Source organism: Salmo salar, chromosome 05 (assembly GCF_965601325.2).
Source record: "Salmo salar chromosome 05, fSalSal1, whole genome shotgun sequence".
NCBI classification, from domain to species: domain Eukaryota; kingdom Metazoa; phylum Chordata; class Actinopteri; order Salmoniformes; family Salmonidae; genus Salmo; species Salmo salar.
In genome coordinates this window covers 74045030-74064833 of record NC_138295.1, presented here as the reverse complement: position 1 = coordinate 74064833, position 19804 = coordinate 74045030, and the positions used below count along the sequence as shown (strand labels likewise).

The window sequence follows — 19804 nt, the reverse complement described above, 5'->3', positions numbered from 1 at the left end:
GTGTGTGTGTCTGTCCTGGGGGGTATCAGAGTTGATGCCTCTTGGGAAAGAGCTGATACAATTAAACACTCACTAGCTTGGCCACATGGTAATTCATTTGCTCACAGCAGAATACAGCTGTTTATTTCTCATCCTCTGATTCTATCTGCTACTTTGACCTTTTCTCTTTCCCCTCCCTCTCTTTTTATCACCAACTTCCTCTCTCTCTTGTTCTCTCTCTCTCTCTTCTTCTCTCTACTTCTCTCTCACTTGTTCTCTCTCGCTTCCCCTCCCTCTCTCTTTATCACCCACTTCCGCTCTCTCTCTTCTTCTCTCTCTCTCTCTTCTCTCTTCTTCTCACTTACTTGTTCTCTCTCACTTCCCCTCGCTCTCTCCGTCCCTGTCCCGTCTCTCTCCTGTCCCTCTCTCTCTGTAGGTATGGTCAGGGCTTCCAACATCTTCCCTATCCTCAGTGCTATCCTGCTGTTGATGGGAGGGGTGTGTATCGGTCTCAGTCGCTTCTATAAGCACAAGAGGAACATCGTCCTGGGAGCAGGCATTCTCTTTGTGGCTGCAGGTGCACTAACTAACTCCTGTCAGACCTGTCTGTGTGTCTGTGTGTGTGTCTGTGATTATTTCTGTGTCTTTATGTGTCTATCTAAGTCTCTTAGTATGTATACATGTGTTTATGTTCTTTTGATGTAAAGTCATGTCTTTCCTCCTGCTCTCCTGCTCTGGATAACATGACAGAGAGAGAGAGAGTGTGCGTGTGTGTGTGTATGTGTGTTTGTGTGTGTGTATATATCCTCATCTGTGTGTGTGTGTGTGTGTGTGTGAATGTGTGTATATTTATCCTCATCTGTGTGTGTGTGTGTGTGTGTGTGTGTGTGTGTGTGTGTGTGTGTGTGTGTGTGTGTGTGTGTGTGTGTGTGTGTGTGTGTGTGTGTGTGTGTGTGTGTGTGTGTGTTCGTATATCCTCATTTGTCCCCTGTCTCCTCCAGGTCTGAGCAACATCATCGGTGTGATCGTGTACATCTCTGCAGCGCTGGGAGACATCTCCCCTAAGAAGGACGAAGACAAGAAGTGGCAGTACAGCTACGGCTGGTCCTTCTACTTCGGAGGCCTGTCCTTCATCATGGCTGAGATGGTGGGCGTTCTAGCCGTCAACATCTACATCGAAAAGAACAAGGAGCTTCGCTGCCGCTCGCGCACTGACATCTTCAAGGGGACCACGCACGCCATGCTCCGCCTACCCAGCTACCGCTTCCGCCGTCGCTCCCGCTCCTCATCCCGCTCTACTGACCCCTCACGCTCCCGAGACCCCTCGCCGGTGGGGGGAGGCGGGGGGAAGAACTTTGGCCTGCCCCCCTCGGCCATGCTCTCCCAGGGGCCCATGTCTGTGGCCACGCTGCCCAACCCTCACTCTCGCTCCCACACCACCCTGGCGGGGGGCGACATCTCCCTCTACACTCTGTCCCGCGACCCCAAGCTGGCTGGCCTGCCCCCCATGTACGGCACCGTGGACCGCGCCACCCTCTACCAGCTCCACAACTGCTTCCCCAAGGACGGGGGAGGAGGGGGAGGAGGGGGTGTGATGATGAGCGGCACGCTGCCCTCTCTGAAGTCCCACAACCCCTCGCTGTCCCAGAATTCCTCCAACTCCAACGCACCCATGGGCAACTCGGTGGGCTCGGGGCCCCCACCCTTCTCCTCGTCCACGGTGGAGAGAGAACGAGGGATGGGAACGCTGGACAGGCTAAAGGGAGATAGAGAGAGCAACTCCAATACGCTCAACAGGAAGACAACACCCGTGTAGAGAGGAGGGGAGGGGGAGAGAGGGAGGGTACACAGGAAGGAAGAGAGAGAGAGATATATAGAGAGGGGGATTGGGATGAAGGAGTATTAAAGGGTATTGAGATAAAGGAATGGAGAGGAGAGAGAGAAAATCTTTTTCACTGTTATTAGTCTACAGTATCTCACTGAGAAACAAAAGAAAACAAGTAATAACACAACGTGATAATTACAACAATAATGAACTTTAACAACAAAACTATTTTACTATTTTAACGCACTAGAAATGATTTATTTTGTTAATGTTCCAACGCGATTAATCTTGGGCTACTATTTTAAACAATCCACTTTCTTTAGTGCAATACTAACGCTGATTTAACAAGATCATATTTGACGTCAATTGTTGTTGTGATTATTATTAGCGTTATTACGAGCTAGCTCTGTTCGCAATGCTATCATTTTAGAATGATGATATGATTTGTATCATTTTCACTCTGATTTTGGATCCTGACGACGTTTACTGTGAATTTCTTCAACACAGACACGCTGGTATGATCAGTGGGCTGTGTAACTGTGTCATTGGTGTCAAGCATGAGTGTATACAATGTATGAGAAGATGAGTGTGTATTATGATTTATATGATTTAATTATTATCTAATAATAATAATAATATATCATGTATTATTATTACTATTATTACAACATGTTCTTTGGTGAAGTTCAGTTAATTTATCTATTTTGATTTTCTACTCCTTGGTTCTAACACACAGTTAAGTTGTGTGAATACTGTACATTGTCTTCCAATATTGTAACTGAAGGCTACAATAAGTGAGTGACTGAGGCAACTGAGCAACTTCAGTGTTATTCTGAGTCTGTTTTCTATGGGCCTATGTTAGTCTGAGTTCCATTCGAATCAATGTTAGCAGTAGTCGTAGCTGTAGTCATGTTGAACATGTTTGTTTTCTGGGCATTAACAGAAACCTCTGTCTTGAAGAGAGAAGAAGAGAAACTGATATATTTGTACAGAGAAAACAGGTGAAGCTCGTCACCTGGAGAGAAGAAGAGAAACATTTATTCATTATTTTCTACAAGCAAGAGACCCAAATTTATTCTCTAGAACAGACACAACAGATGCTATCCATCCATTATTAAACTGAAATTGACAATGAAAAATGTCAATTAAATAAATGTGGGGACGGAGGTGGGGGGTTAAAATACACTATAGAGAAAACTTTTGAAATTAAACATGTACATTGTAATTAACGCATACCTATATTTGCAAATTCTATAGATACTTTCTTTAGGACCTCTGGTATGAAAACAGGGTGTGTATTTTGGGAAGGGGAGGGGAGGGTGATGTGTTTTTGATCCTCTGTATGGGTACAGGCTACCCCCCAGTTCTCATGGGGTGCGCTGCCTCTCCCCACCCTGCCCTGCCCCGCCCCACCCTAGCTTGGCCCCACCCTGCCCTGCCCGTTTTGGGCATGTCTTCTCCTCTGTCACATGACCCATGACAGAATCACTATGGAGATGAACATCCAAACCCCACCCCCAAAGAAAAAACTCTCACTGTGCTTCCCACGTGACCCTTGAACTTTGACCCCTTCTGTTTATGTTGATGAGAATGTATACATGTGTAAACACTCTCCTGCACCTCATTTATTGTCTGGAGTGATGGCAGAACTGGGATGGACACTATTGGACACCCCGCTACATTACAGACTGGGGAAAGGAAATGAAACCACCATTCTTTTTGATTTTAGTTTCTTCATTTTATTTCATTTGAGAGAAAAAAGAATAATGTGACAAAACTGCACACAGATAGCATTTATGTGGGCAATATGAATACTATGTAGTTGAGAATAGATATATCTAGACAAAATGATTATGGTTTATCTAAATGTGTGATAAACTCAAACACTGTATTGCACGAAGTTTATAAAAAAAACAATAACAGACCGATTTACAGACTGATGATTTTTTTCTTTAAAGGAATGACATAATGAGATGATCAAGGGATGGAGAGAGAGAGAGATGGAGGGAATGACAGAGAGAGAAAAAATAGAAAAGTGAGAGTTGGTGGGAATGACAGACAGAGAGAGGCTTGACACAACTTTAGACCTAAGGTAGGAAAATATTTATTTGCACTATCCTGTTAATGAATATGACCACAATATTTGATTTATTTACTTTATTTAACCAGGAATTTTTATTATTATTATTATTATTATTATTATTTATTTAATGTTTATTTAACTAGGCAAGTCAGTTAAGAACAAATTCTTATTTACAATGGCAGCCTACACCAGCCAAACCCGGACGATGCTGGGACCAATTGTGCGCCGCCCTATGGGACTCCCAATCACGGCCGGTTGTGATCCAGCCTGGAAAGAGGTGGTAATACTACATTTGTCGGACAAAATCTCCAAAATATCACACTCTGAGGTGTGAGGTGTACACTCTGAGGTGTACACCTGGTACAAGCCAGCACTGCTTCTATTGCTCTCGTCAAAGAGGCTGTGCAGAACCATTAAACAGCTATATATACTTTCTGAACACCGTGTAATGTGTCAGCACTGGTTTCAGTTTCTGCTCACTGGAGGGCTAGAGTGTATGTGTGTTGGTGGTCTCTGTACCCCCCTTGGACAATTAGGGTAGAGGGTGTCCAAAAGGAAAGGAACAGACATGGAAGGAGGTTCTAGGACCCTTCTGACCTAGTACACCACCTCTGGGCCAATGGGGTGAGGGCAACAGAGGTGGGAGGCTTGGGAAGAGGTGCTCCCCTAGAGACAGGAGAGAAAGTGGGGTTGGGAGAGGTGGGGGTGCAGGTGCACGTGGGGGTAAGGGTGAGGGTAGGGTGGGGGTGAGGTACATAGTTCACATTCATGGATAAGGTTTCTCAACCGCTGCAGTGCAACTGGGATGAGAAATGTACTAATTTTAGAGAGAGAGAGAGAGAGATTTGGACAGGGTTGGTACATCTGTTGGTAAGGGTTAAAAAATGGGTTGCATTTAAGTTAGAAGGGAGAAAAGGACTCGTAGACAAGACAAAGTAGGAAAGCGTTTCTTATGTCAAATCTATTTATTTCAAAAGCAAACCCAGTGAGACATACTTATGATCATAGGACCATTTAGGCACAATGTGCATTTCCCCAAACAAACATGTAGGTAGAGAAAGACAAGGTGGGCTTTATTATGACAAATAAAACACGTGATGAAAAAAGGGTTTGAATAAGCTAAAAACTAAATACACCCTCCTAAGCTTGAACAAAAGGCTACAGTGTGCAGGTATAAATAAAATATAAACACATATATTTTATATACAGAGCTGTGCTTGTAAAGTGAGTCTATACAATACACTGTCAAATATAAATCTTTATCTTCCATACATACATTAAATCATTCACACATTCTTATGTAAAAACAGCATTCATTCATGTGGACAAGGTGTAGATAATAAATAGATAATATATTATTTCTAGGTATTAAGTGTAAGGCGTCATAATTATTCATAATAGATTAATAGTGATAACCTGCAAGGCATTTCATGTAGCAGGGATGGCTGTGCCACTTCCTGGAAACAATTAAGTATCTCCTCCCTTAGCAACGGTAGTGACCTACATGTTACCAACTCAACTCCTGGATGGCATCAGTGTCTACTGGTTGTAGTTGTTCTAATCAGTGTCTGATTTATACCTGACAACTAAAGCCAGCAGACAGTGCATCCCTCGAGGACTGGAGTTTGATTGCGATCCTGATATGAAACTACATTTTTTCCCACAGCTTTTGGGCCTCTTTTGGGCCTCCCATGTGCTAGGTAGTGCTGCTGTTGCGTTTAGGCAGACATTTCTCCCATGGGCTGTAGGGGAGGGAGAGGATCAGGAAAAGGATCCCCCCCATGATGAGGATGGCCCCAGCGAAGCCCACACAGGCCACGGACCAGGAGAGCTCGTGGTGGAGCGGTATGGAGTGGTCAGATGACAACAGGGCCAGCACTGACTGGTGAAACACCAGTATAGACAGCAGGACCAGTAGACCTGAGGGAGGGAGGGAGGGAGGGAGGGAGGGAGGGAGGGAGGGAGGGAGGGAGGGAGGGAGGGAGGGAGGGAGGGAGGGAGGGAGGGAGGGAGAATGTATGTGGAGGGAGACGGGGGGAGAGGAAGTAGGAAGGTGAGACGGAGAGGAGGTGTGAGGGGAGAAAGAGTGAGAGAGAGAGAGACCTATACAAGTTCATGGAAAGTGGTGTTGACGGAAAAACATACAACATGATAAAATCCATGTACACAAACAACAAATGTGCAGTTAAAATTGGCAAAAAACACACATTTCTTTCCACAGGGCTGGGGGGTGAGACAGGGATGCATCTTAAGCCCAACCCTCTTCAACATATACATCAACGAATTGACGAGAACAGTCTGCAGCACCCGGCCTCACCCTACTAGAATCTGAAGTCAAATGTCTACTGTTTGCTGATGATCTGGTGCTTCTGTCCCCAACCAAATCATGAGAAAACAAAAAGATAATTACTTGACACATTGGAAAGAATTTACAAAAAAACTGAGCAAACTTCAATGCTATTTGGCACAAAACAGAGAGTACACAGTGGCAGAATACCTGACCACCGTGACTGACCCAAAATTAAGGAAATCTTTGACTATGTACAGACTCAGTGAGCATAGCCTTGCTATTGAGAAAGGGCGCCGTAGGCAGACCTAGCTCTGAAGAGAAGACAGACTATGTGCACACTGCCTACAAAATGAGGTGGAAACTAAGCTGCACTTCCTGACCTGCCAAATGTATGACAATTTTAGAGACACATGTTTCCCTCAGATTACACAGACCCACAAAGAATTTGAAAAACAAATCCAAATCCAACTCACATATCTATTGCGGGAAATACCACAGTGAGCAATCACAGCAGCAAGATTTGTGAACTGTTGCCACAAGAAAAGGGCAACCAGGGAAGAACAAACACTATTGTAAATACAACTTATATTTATGTGTATTCATTTTCCATGTTGTACTTCACATAATTACAATACTGTACAGTCGTGGCCAAAAGTTTTGAGAATGACACAAATATACATTTTCACAAAGTCTACTGCTGGCAATTTGATGGCAATTTGCATATACTCCAGAATGTTATGAAGGGTGATCAGATGAATTGCAATTAATTGCAAAGTCCCTCTTTGCCATGCAAATGAACTGAATCCCCCAAAAACATTTCCACTGCATTTCAGCCCTGCCACAAAAGGACCAGTTGACATCATGTCAGTGATTCTCAGACTGATATTCTGCAAAAGGTACAGGGATTGGACTGCTGAGGACTGGGGTAAAGTCATTTTCTCTGATGAATCCCCTTTCTGATTGTTTGGGGCACCTGGAAAAAAGCTTGTCCAGAGAAGACAAGGTGAGCGCTACCATTTGTCCTGTGTCATGCCAACAGTAAAGCATCATGAGACCATTCATGTGTGGTGTTTCTTCTCAGCCAAGGGAGTGGGCTCACTCACAATTTTGCCTAAGAACACAGCCATGAATAAAGAATAGTACCAACACATCTTTTCCGAGAGCAACTTCTCCCAACCATCCAGGAACAGTTTGGTGACAAACAATGCATTTTCCAGCATGATGGAGCACCTTGCCATAAGGCAAAAGTGATAACTAAGTGGCTCGGGGAACAAAACATCGATATTTTGGGTCCATGGCCAGGAAACTCCCCAGACCTTAATCCCATTGAGAACTTGTGGTCAATCCTCAAGAGGCGGGTGGACAAACAAAAACCCACAAATTCTGACAAACTCCAAGCATTGATTATGCAAGAATGGGCTGCCATCAGTCAGGATGTGGCCCAGAAGTTAATTGACAGCATGCCAGGGCGGATTGCAGAGGTCTTGAAAAAGAAGGGTCAACACTGCAAATATTGACTCTTTACATCAACTTCATGTAATTGTCAATAAAAGCCTTGGACACTTAAGAAATGCTTGTAATTATACTTTAGTATTCCATAGTAACATCTGACAAAAATATCTAAAGACACTGAGGCAGTAGACTTTGTGAAAATTCATATTTGTGTCATTCTCAAAACATTTGGCCACGACTGTATATAGACATAATATGACATTTGAGATGTCTTTATTCTGTTGGAACTTTTGCGAGTATAATGTTTACTGTACATTTTTGATTGTTTATTTCCCTACAAGGAGGTCTAAGTCTACACCCAGAATAGTGGCTGCTCTCTTTGTAGTCTACTTCCCCTTACCTGATAGGATGAAGCAGAAGGAGGCAGGCTTGAGGAAGAAGGGCACTCCTTTACTGAGGGACATGGTGATACAGATAGCTCCCATCACCATCATAGACAGAGCTATCATTGCTAGGATAGCAGCCGCTATGTTCAGGTCTGGGAGAGAGAGGGGAGGGGGAAGAGAGAGGGGGGGGACAGAATGAGAGGAGGAGGAGAGAGGGATGGAGAGGAAGTGAATAGAGGGAGAAGTGGTTAGAGAAAGAGTGAAGAGGTGTTGGAGAGGTAGACAGGGGAGAATGAGGGAGGGCAGAGTTACACCTCAGTGAGTATTGTGCATCTGAGAGTGACATCACAGGGGATAAATACAGCACTGTGAGAAAGAGAGAGAGGGGTAGAGGGAGAGAAAGAGAGGGAGAGAGGAAGAGGGAGAGAAGGAGGAGGCGAGACTTAAGATGCTGACTTACTCTTGTGGGTCGTCTTCTTAAATATGACAGCGTTGTCTCCATTGGTGAAGAATTTGAAGTAAGTGCAGTTAGATTCTGAGAAGAGAAACAGAGAGGGAACATCACACACACACAGTATATTGCTGGTCCCTGTGCATCCATCCCCTCTGTCCTCCTAGGCATGAAGACCTATTTTATCTGCTATGTAGCGGCAGCACCATGAAAAACACTGCTCACTGCTCTACACAGTCCCACATCCACAGCACATCCACAGCACATCCACAGCATATCCACAGCACATCCACAGCATATCCACAGCACATCCACAGCACATCCACAGCACATCCACAGCATATCCACAGCACATATGGTGCCATGAGAGAGAAGAGAGAGAGGGGGGATGGAAGAGAGGGAGAAGGAGAGATAGAAAGAGTGGGCAGGTGGAGGGGAAGGAGAGAAAGCAAGACATTTGTAGGGAGGAAGAGAAGAGAAGGAGAGAGCGAGAGAGCATGAGAAAGAGGGGGAAGGAGAGATAGGGAGTGATAGAGTGGGAAGATGGAGGGAGGGGTGAGAACAAAGAGAAAGAGGGAGACAGATGGAGAGGGAGGTGAACGAGATGAAAGAAGGAAAATAGAGAGGATCACAGGGGCTTGGTTAATACTGCATTAGATAGACACTCTTCTTCTCTCTCTGTCTTTATATATATTCTCTCGTCCTCTGCTGCTCTTCCTCTCTCTCTCTGTCTTTATATATATATTCTCTCGTCCTCTGCTGCTCTTCCTCTCTCTCTGTCTTTATATATATATTCTCTCGTCCTCTGCTGCTCTTCCTCTCTCTCTCTGTCTTTATATATATATTCTCTCGTCCTCTGCTGCTCTTCCTCTCTCTCTCTGTCTTTATATATATTCTCTCGTCCTCTGCTGCTCTTCCTCTCTCTCTCTGTCTTTATATATATTCTCTCGTCCTCTGCTGCTCTTCCTCTCTCTCTCTGTCTTTATATATATATTCTCTCGTCCTCTGCTGCTCTTCCTCTCTCTCTCTGTCTTTATATATATTCTCTCGTCCTCTGCTGCTCTTCCTCTCTCTCTGTCTTTATATATATTCTCTCATCCGCTGCTGCTCTTCCTCTCTCTCTCTCTCTCTGTCTTTATATATAATCTCTCATCCGCTGCTGCTCTTCCTCTCTCTCTCGCTGTCTTTATATATATTCTCTCATCCTCTGCTGCTCTTCCTCTTCCTCTCTCTCTCTGTCTTTATATATATTCTCTCATCCTCTGCTGCTCTTCCTCTTCCTCTCTCTCTCTGTCTTTATATATATTATCTCGTCCTCAAACCCTAACCCTAAACCTTAGCCTAAAATAACGTTTTTCCTTGTTTGACTTCTGGTCACCACAAGTATAGTAAAACCAAACACACACACAAGTACAAACACATACAGAAGACTCTCCTATCAACCTTAATGCTATTCTGTCTGCAACACTTGTGCGTGACAGGAAACCTGTATATTATGACCACAGATTTATAGTGAGATCTACCTCTCAAGCTCTCCACCTGTCTACCTGTCCACCTGTCCACCTCTGAGTGGCTGAGTCAGTTAGTCAGAGGTTATGGTAATGTGCAGTAGCAGTGAGTGATGTATGATGTATTAGTTGGTCTGGCACTGACAGACAGTGACAGAGAATGACTGTGATGTTGTTTCCCAGGGACAGGCGCCAGGGGCATGTAAACATGAATGTGAAATAGAGAAGCACAGACGGAGAAACAGTTGTTTTTCTCCAAACGTGAGAAGTCCACACACACACACAGAGTCTGTCTGTCAGGCGCTGTGGGCCAACAGTGTTTTGACGCAAGGAGACGAGGAAGTGTCAGAATAGATACTGACTCTACTCCAACACACAGACCGTCATCGTAAACACAGATGTTTATCTGCTAGACAAGACACACAAGGTGAGTCAGACATAGATGTTTATCGACTAGACATCCAAGGTGAATCAGCCCTCTAAAATACCGGAGGATGATAAACAATGCACCAGATGGATATAGCGTGTACATTGTAATAGATATGAACATTCATAGGACTCATCCATCCTAATAAAACAAGCTAAATCAAGACTGCAAAATGAAATACATATATTTTATATTTATACAATGTAAAATATATATACCTCCTATTCAAAACAATACAAACATCATTGCTAGTGTATCAAAGCCAACCACTGCTAGCCTGGCTGAATATCAGACTATTCTGGCAGATAAAGCACGAATACAGGAGATGGATACCTCATCCTACCGTAGGCCCTGTCTGGCCCCCTCTGTGGGACAAGTGCTTTAATACCTGCATTCATCCACCACTGGACGATCCCTACAGACAGAAACGGGTCATTCCACAGATAAGAGACTTACATGGGGGAACGTAACAGTACAGGATGGAGGAAGTGGCTGAAAATCATAATTAAATATCTTTCTTTTCCTGAAATGTAAAAAATTAAATGTTTAATATAATGAGGAATTCCTGCAATCAAAATATAATTCTGACGGATCATTCAATTCTAAAACTACAACAAATTGAAATTAAATAATAATAATAATAACCCATTGAAATATTCCAAAAGGAGAAGCTCCATCATGCAGTAAAAGGGAAGCGTCTGTCTTATATAAATACACTGAAAGGTTGGATGTTTACAAGGATACTGGAAACATCCTTTTCTGACTCACCAACGATTATAAAAATCTGATGCCTATAGCTAGATAACTAACAGACAGACCAGTAGCCACATTCACATTCGTCAAATTCAGACTGGCTCCATTTCAAAGCGGTATTCCTTTAAGGACTCAATTTGCACATTATCTGTAGGATGACCCAGATACACACGCAGCAAAGCTGGCATACACGCCTCCTATTCACACACGTTTGCATAAGCACACACACACACAAGTGCATGCACACACATACATACAATATACACATGCATACACACACCCACATACTGATGCTGCATTAATGCAAATTCCTGGGAGACATCCAACACACTGCTTCCACCTATCCTATGTTTACAGATCATTGCAGAGGAAGGGGAGGAAGCCCTAACTAACACACACAGCACTGCAGTGCAAACAGGGTTTGGTCATGAAATCAGTGCCCCAGTTGACTCCATCTTTAACTCCATTTCTGTGGTTCTGATTTGAGGGAGTCCAACTACGACAGGAAGAGGTTTTTCGTAGCAGGTTAGGAGAGCATTTTAGCTAACCTTAACCCTTTTCCTAACCGTAACCTAAGTCTCCTAACCTGCCACATTAATGATCCTAACCTGCTGCGCAAATTCTCCTAACCTGTTACGAAAAAATCCCTTCCGGTCGTAGCTTTACTCCCTCTAGTCAGAACCCATTTTTACAGTGTTGTCATCAAAATGAGACCCTAAGAATATTACCTAGCCTGTCCCCAAAATCAACTCATGGCTTGCCCTAATGTAACAGACAGACAGGTTCCTCACCTCCGGGCAGGTCTGCGGGGCCGCAGCTCTCTCTCTCGGGGTCGATGTCGTCCACCCACAGGGTGCGAGTACACCCCTTCCACAGGCCGTAGTGGGCTGTCTGACACGTCTGGTTGTTACTCCAGGTCTTGGGCGTGGCCAGCTCCACCCAGAACTCTGTCCCCACCCCCAGCACTGTCAGGGTCACGCCCACAATGGCCACAAAGAACGCCAGCTTGATCTTCCCCTCCTGGCTGTCACTCATCCTAGGGGTCCGCCTTGTAGCACGCCCAACTCCCTTGACCCCTGCCAGGCCGGCCAGGCCCCCATGGGGCCCTGCTCCTACCACCCCCATACGGCCATCCTCCTCTGGCTGGACAATGTAGTTGGCCCACATGGTGACCTCTACCAGAGGCCGAGAGAGGCCGGATGGAGAGAGGAAGGGAGGGGAAAGAGGGAAGAGGACGGGAAAGAGGGTGAAGAGAGAGAAGCAGGGAAATAATTGAAGGGAGGTGAACCCCAAAAAGAAGAAAAGAAGGTTGAAGACAGGAGGAAGGTAGAGGCACAGATAACAGCAGTTCAGAGGTGGATGTGGGGATGAAGAATGGAGAATGGAGAGAACGGAGAGAACGGGAGGAGGAAAGGGGAGAGAGAGATGGACAGTTCAGTATGGGAGTAGAAAAGATGGGAGAAAGGGAGTGATGGAGAGAAAGATGGAGGAGAAGAGGACAGGGTGACGAGGAAGGATGGCGTCTAATTTTACTGGAACACCTCCTGAATAAAATCAAGGAAAGAAGAAGAAAAAAAAACGGTTAACAACGACAACACCCTCTTTGTCCCCATTCATAACAAGAAAGATGATGATTCTCTAAAAAGGAGGGTCAAGTTCAGGTGGGAAAAAACACTTGACTGGGCCTACACTGAGATCTCTGTGAATAAAACTGCCAGTCTGCCAGGAATAGAGATCCTTTGTTGCTGCCCTATGCAGCAGAGTACAAGCCAGATACAGCAGGTAGCCTAGTGCTTAGAGTGTTGGGACAGTAACCGTAAAGGTCGCTAGTTTGGATCCCTGCAGTGACAAGGTGAAAAAAATGATGTTAATGTGCCTTTGAGCAAGACAATATCCCAACTCCCCTGTTAATGTGCCTTAACAATGGCTGGTTGTGACCCCACTCTCTGAAGGTGTCTCAGGGGGAGTTGGGATATGTAAAAACACACATTTCCAATTCATACATTTGTGAAATAGTACAAATACATGCACCCACCAAATCATTTCTTCTTATTAAAGAACTGCCTGGATTTGACATGTGTTGTTGCTGTCCTATGCACCAGAGAGAGTATGAGCCAGATACAAGCTATTAGAGCAGACTGCTGTCAGGGTCAAGGTGAGTGTCAAATCCTCTATTAGGAACTGTGTTTGCTCTGGACCAGCCAGCCATAAGGAAAGGCTATTGTTTTCCCCGAGACGCCTACCAATATCCCAGCCAGGTATCCCTGTGTCAGCCCCTACAGATCCTCCTCGCAGGTTGCTATTAGTACCCCCTCTGAAATAAATATTCTGCATTACACTGAGTGTACAAAATATTAGGAACACCTTCCTTCTGCCCTCTGAACAGCCTCAATTCGCCGGGGAATGGACTCTACAAGGTGTCGAATGCATTCCACAGGGATGCTGGCCCATGTTGACTCCAATGCTTCCCACAGTTGTGTCAGGTTGGCTGGATGTCCATTGGGTGGTGGACCATTCTTGAGACAAACGGGAAACTGTTGAGTGTGAAATATCCCGCAGAGTTGCAGTTCTTGAGACAGACCGGTGCACCTGGCACCTACTACCATCCCCTGTTCAAAGGTGCATATACACAATCCATTTCTCAATTGTCTCAAGGCTTAAAAATCCTTATTTAACCTGTCTCCTCCCCTTCATCTACACTGATTAAAGTGGATTTAACAAGTGGCATCAATAAGGGATCATCTTTCACCTGGATTCACCTGGTCAGTCTATGTCATGGAAAGAGCAGGTGTTCTTAATGTTTTGTACACTCAGTGTATATGTATCATGTACAGTTGAAGTGGGAAGTTTACATACACTTAGGTTGGAGTCATTAAAACTCGTTTTTCAACCACCACACATTTCTTGTTAACAAACTATAGTTCTGGCAAGTCGGTTAGGACATCTACTTTCTGCATGACACAAGTAATTTTTCCAACAATTGTTTACAGACAGATTATTTCACTTATAATTCACTGTATCACAATTCCAGTGGTTCCGAAGTTTACATACACTAAGTTGACTGTGACTTTAAACAGCTTGGAAAATTCCAGAAAATTATGTCATGGCTTCAGAAGCTTCTGATAGGTTAATTGACATCATTTCAGTCAATTGGAGGTGTACCTGTGGATGTATTTCAAGGCCTACCTTCAAGCTCACTGCCTCTTTGCTTGAGATTATGGGAAAATCAAAAGAAATCAGTCAAGACCTCAGAAAAAGAATTGTAGACCTCCACAAGTCTGGTTCATCCTTGGGAGAAATTTCCAAACACCTGAAGGTACCACGTTCATCTGTACAAACAATAGTACGCAAGTATAAACACCATGGGACCACGCAGCCGTTATACTGCTCAGGAAGTAGACGCGTTCTGTCTCCTAGAGATGAACGTACTTTGGTGAGAAAAGTGCAAATCAATCCCAGAACAACAGCAAAGGACATTGTGAAGATGCTGGAGGAAACAGGTACAAAAGTATCTACAGTGGGGAGAACAAGTATTTGATACACTGCCAATTTTGCAGGTTTTCCTACTTACAAAGCATGTAGAGGTCTGTAATTTTTATCATAGGTACACTTCAACTGTGAGAGACGGAATCTAAAACAAAAATCCATAAAATCACATTGTATGATTTTAAGTAATTCATTTGCATTTTATTGCATGACATAAGTATTTGATACATCAGAAAAGCAGAACTTAATATTTGGTACAGAAACCTTTGTTTGCAATTACAGAGATCATACGTTTCCTGTAGTTCTTGACCAGGTTTGTGCACACTGCAGCAGGGATTTTGGCCCACTCCTCCATACAGACCTTCTCCAGATCCTTCAGGTTTTGGGGCTGTCGCTGGGCAATACAGACTTTCAGCTCCCTCCAAAGATTTTCTATTGGGTTCAGGTCTGGAGACTGGCTAGGCCACTCCAGGACCTTGAGATGCTTCTCAAGATGGCTGTGTGTTTTGGGTCGTTGTCATGCTGGAAGACCCAGCCACGACCCATCTTCAATGCTCTTACTGAGGGAAGGAGGTTGTTGGCCAAGATATCGCAATACATGGCCCCATCCATCCTCCCCTCAATACGGTGCAGTCGTCCTGTCCCCTTTGCAGAAAAGCATCCCCAAAGAATGATGTTTCCACCTCCATGCTTCACGGTTGGGATGGTGTTCTTGGGGTTGGACTCATCCTTCTTCTTCCTCCAAACACGGCGAGTTTAGACCAAAAAGCTCTATTTTTGTCTCATCAGACCACATGACCTTCTCCATTCCTCCTCGTGATCATCCAGATGGTCATTGGCAAACTTCAGACGGGCCTGGACATGCGCTGGCTTGAGCAGGGGGACCTTGCGTGCGCTGCAGGATTTTAATCCATGACGGCGTAGTGTGTTACTAATGGTTTTCTTTGAGACTGTGGTCCCAGCTCTCTTCAGGTCATTGACCAGGTCCTGCCGTGTAGTTCTGGGCTGATCCCTCACCTTCCTCATGATCATTGATGCCCCACGAGGTGAGATCTTGCATGGAGCCCCAGACCGAGGGTGATTGACCGTCATCTTGAACTTCTTCCATTTTCTAATAATTGCGCCAACAGTTGTTGCCTTCTCACCAAGCTGCTTGCCTATTGTCCTGTAGCCCATCCCAGCCTTGTGCAGGTCTACAATTTTATCCCTGATGTCCTTACACAGCTCTCTGTTCTTGGCCATTGTGGAAAGGTTGGAGTCTGTTTGATTGAGTGTGTGGACAGGTGTCTTTTATACAGGTAACGAGTTCAAACAGGTGCAGTTAATACAGGTAATGAGTGGAGAACAGGAGGGCTTCTTAAAGAAAAACTAACAGGTCTGTGAGAGCCAGAATTCTTACTGGTTGGTAGGTGATCAAATACTTATGTGATTTTCTGGATTTTTGTTTTAGATTCCGTCTCTCACAGTTGAAGTGTACCTATGATAGAAATTACAGACCTCTACATGCATTGTAAGTAGGAAAACCTGCCAAATTGGCAGTGTATCAAATACTTGTTCTCCCCACTGTATATCCACAGCAAAACGAGTCCTATATCGACAGGCCGCTCAGCAAGGAAGAAGCCTCTGCTCCAAAACCACCATAAAAAAGCCAGACTACGGTTTGCAATTGCACATGGGGACAAAGATCGTACTTTTTGGGGAAATGTCCTCTGGTCTGATGAAACAAAGGAATAAATGTCAGGAATTGTGAAAAACTGAGTTTAAATGTATTTGGCTAAGTTGTATGCAAACTTCCGACTTCAACTGTACACCCGCAGATACCATGAATGTTTTGTGCGTGTGTGCGTGTCCTGGCTCTCTGTGTAGTTTCTGTTGTTCCAAACACATCTGGGAGGAGAGGAGGGAGAGGAGCTTAGTGGTTAAGATTAAACAGAGTGAGTGACAGGACATCAAGGTGTGTGTGTGTGTGGGTGTGTGTGTGTGTGTGTGTGTGTGTGTGTGTGTGTGTGTGTGTGTGTGTGTGTGTGTGTGTGTGTGTGTGTGTGTGTGTGTGTGTGTGTGTGTGTGTGTGTGTGTGTGTGTGTGTGTGTGTTTGTGAGGTGATAATGGCCCTGGGTGGCAATTAACGCCAAGCGTTGACAGTGGTGGTGGACAGATTGAGTGTCCCAGGGATAGGTCCCACATCAGGGGACAGGGCGGTGGAGTGAGTCCCAGGGACAGGTCCCACATCAGGGGACAGGGCGGTGGAGTGAGTCCCAGGGACAGGTCCCACATCAGGGGACAGGGCGGTGGAGTGAGTCCCAGGGCCAGGTCCCACATCAGGGGACAGGGCGGTGGAGTGAGTCCCAGAGACAGGTCCCACATCAGGGGACAGGGCGGTGGAGTGAGTCCCAGGGACAGGTCCCACATCAGGGGACAGGGCGGTGGAGTGAGTCCCAGGGACAGGTCCCACATCAGGGGACAGGGCGGTGGAGTGAGTCCCAGGGACAGGTCCCAGGTTGGGGCACAGCCAGTCAGACAGCAGGTGAAAAGAGAAATACTTGATCCTAAGTAGGTTCTCTACTATCAAACTGCATTCCTTAATCAACCCATTGAGCCTACTCTTTAGGCACATAAGTAAAACTGATGAAAAGTCCTCCTAGCCTATAGGAGGGTAAGTTGGTATATTTTGCTTATACATACAATCCACTAACAGCTACACAAGTGCCTGAGGGGTTAGGGACAAAAGTTGAGTTGGGGCAAGGGGATAGGATAGGAGACAGCAGTTCAGTTTAAACGTGGGAGTTTGGGAGTTGCTTTGGATGGAAGCGTCCATTGAATGGCCATCTAAATGTGATAGAAATGTGGGGAAAGAGTGGGGAAAGGCTGTGTGGCAGTGGAGACTGGTGGGAGGAGCTATAGGATGGCTGGAATGGAATAAAAGGACCGGAGTCAAGCGTGATTTCCATATATTTGATACCGTTCCATGAATTCCATTCCAGCCATTACAATGAGCCCGTCCCTCTATAGCTCCTCCCACCAGCCTCCACTGCTGTGTAGTAATCCATGAGGTGTGTACTCTGCTATCAGTCTATAGCTCCAAGCCAAAATCAAACTCCTGAGAACTGTCTGCCCTTTTTAAAATGTTGCACTGGGACGTCCTTCTGACAGAGCTGGCAACCACAGTGGAAGGGATCACTTTCTGTCTGTCAAAGAGCATCATGCGCTCCCTATGGAATGTCCCACAGAACCAAAATAAAGACTATTTCATGGCATACACTATCAGAGATATGTATATCCAATGGCTAGACCGAAATTTCTCTTGCACATTAAGTAACCTGTAGCTTATATCTATAGCATAAGGCCTGAACCTAATGGAAAATAACAAGAGCAGCTGCTGACAGTTGAATTAGGAGCTGTAGAATTACACACACTGCACATGGATGGATATCCCATTACATCACGCACTGCACATGGATGGATATCCCATTACATCACGCACTGCACATGGATGGATATCCCATTACATCACGCACTGCAAAAAGTGAAATCTAAGCAAGTCTAGAAATGTTATATTGAGTGATAATTCACTTTTTTTTTTTTATGTTCTTAACTAAATTATGTAACGTCATTGCCAGATCATTTTGCTTATTTTAATAAGACGATTAAATATCTTAAAAATATATTCAAATAAGATAAATTACTTGTATTTAGCCTTTTTTAGGTTAAAAGAAGCCAAATATCTGCCAATGACGTTAGATATTTTAGCTCAGTAAGACAAGAAACACTCATTTGAAGTGAATTATCACTCTGGATAACATATTTAAGTTGCTTAGATGTCACTTTTTGCTGTGCAATGTCCATGATTTCCTAATCACGGTCAATGTAGTCAAAATAACACAGCAAACTGTTCCACAAATCAGATCAAACCTAATCGTGTGTACACATCCGTCAAAACTAAGATCAAACCTAATCGTGTGTACACATCCGTCAAAACTAAGATCAAACCTAATCGTGTGTACACATCCGTCAAAACTAAGATCAAACCTAATCGTGTGTACACATCCGTCAAAACTAAGATCAAACCTAATCGTGTGTACACATCCGTCAAAACTAAGATCAAACCTAATCGTGTGTACACATCCGTCAAAACTAAGATCAAACCTAATCGTGTGTACACATCCGTCAAAACTAAGATCAAACCTAATCGTGTGTACACATCCGTCAAAACTAAGATCGACTGCAGACATGTTTCATTTCAAAAGAATCTGTCCATTACTCGTTGAGCAGTAGAACTAAAACGGCAGGCTCTAACTGCTCACACATGTTAGGAAAAAAGACATCTGTGAAAATCAGCAACACTCTCTCCTACTCAACCACCTCTACTGCAACCAGCACAACATGCAGCTATAAGCACGATCTAAAGCACAGCTCCAATAACAACAAGGAGAAAAGTAAGGCTGACCTGTTTGGAATATGTTATTCACTTCAGATTGAAAGAAGCTTGGAACTTAATAGAGGGGAGAAAGTTGGGAGTGTTGGAGAGAGAGGGGGGAGAGGGGGGGAGAGAGAGAGAGAGAGAGAGAGAGAAAGGAAGAGAGAGAGAGAGACACGTTTATACCTGGTGCTATCATAGGTCCTTGCTCCTGATTGTTTACATTCTGATTGTGCCCACATTTCCAGATTTCCTGGTCCCTCCCTGTACGCAAATTAACTGAGTGTTATTCTTTTAAAATTATATGTATTTATTTATTTTAAGACACACATATTGATGTCATAATTTAATGGTGCCACCTGTCAATGATTTTAGAAGGTGGGAAAATGATGATTTCAATTGTTTCTCTGTCCGAATCTGTCTACTGTACACACAAGCCATCCAGACACAATGCATGCTTGACTACCTCCGGGGGTGGTCAGAAAGATCTGATCACAATCAGATCGCAATGCGTATTTTAATTGTCTACACCTGTCTAAAAATGTGGGCACAATCAGAATGTGGACAAGATCAGGACAGAGTATGCATGTTGTTAAAAGCAGGTATAAATGGGGCTAAAGAGAGAGAGAGGCAGAAGAGAGAGAGATAGTCAGTGTGTGTTAAGGGGGTGGGGTAAGTAAAGGATATGGAAAGAGAGAGTAAGAGGAGAGGGAGTGCTGGGTAGGTTGGTTCTATAGTTGATTATCTGTG

At 44.4% G+C, this 19804-nt stretch overlaps 2 protein-coding genes across 3 annotated transcripts in view; one reads left to right on the top strand and one right to left on the bottom strand.

The window, feature by feature from the left end:
• LOC106605817 (voltage-dependent calcium channel gamma-4 subunit) overlaps positions 1–3732 on the top strand; it is a 47267-nt gene extending 43535 nt beyond the window's left edge. For both annotated transcript variants that reach the window (XM_082975528.1, XM_082975527.1), the window contains exons 5-6: positions 416–556; positions 981–3732. In XM_082975528.1, coding sequence (XP_082831654.1) covers positions 416–556; positions 981–1795 — 956 coding nt within the window. In that variant the 3' untranslated portion in view covers positions 1796–3732. The remainder of the gene's footprint in view (positions 1–415; positions 557–980) is intronic.
• A 1086-nt stretch (positions 3733–4818) lies between these two features.
• On the bottom strand, positions 4819–19190 carry LOC106606119 (voltage-dependent calcium channel gamma-6 subunit-like). Its single transcript, XM_014202243.3, has 5 exons — positions 19085–19190; positions 11946–12698; positions 8476–8550; positions 8030–8167; positions 4819–5807 (listed from the first exon to the last, which is right to left on the bottom strand). The coding sequence occupies exons 2-5, from the start codon at positions 12319–12321 to the stop codon at positions 5584–5586; spliced, it is 813 nt and encodes a 270-aa protein (XP_014057718.1). The 5' UTR covers positions 12322–12698; positions 19085–19190; the 3' UTR covers positions 4819–5583.
• Positions 19191–19804: the final 614 nt, after the last annotated feature.

Coding starts and splice junctions, on each gene's coding strand:
- LOC106606119 (XM_014202243.3), bottom strand. CDS start 12,321: ATGTGGGCCAACTACATTGTCCAGCCAGAGGAGGATGGCCGTATGGGG. Junction 8,551..11,945: donor CCCCGCAGACCTGCCCGGAG/GTGAGGAACCTG, acceptor TTCTCTTCTCAG/AATCTAACTGCACTTACTTC. Junction 5,808..8,029: donor CTTCTGCTTCATCCTATCAG/GTAAGGGGAAGT, acceptor TCCCTCCCTCAG/GTCTACTGGTCCTGCTGTCT.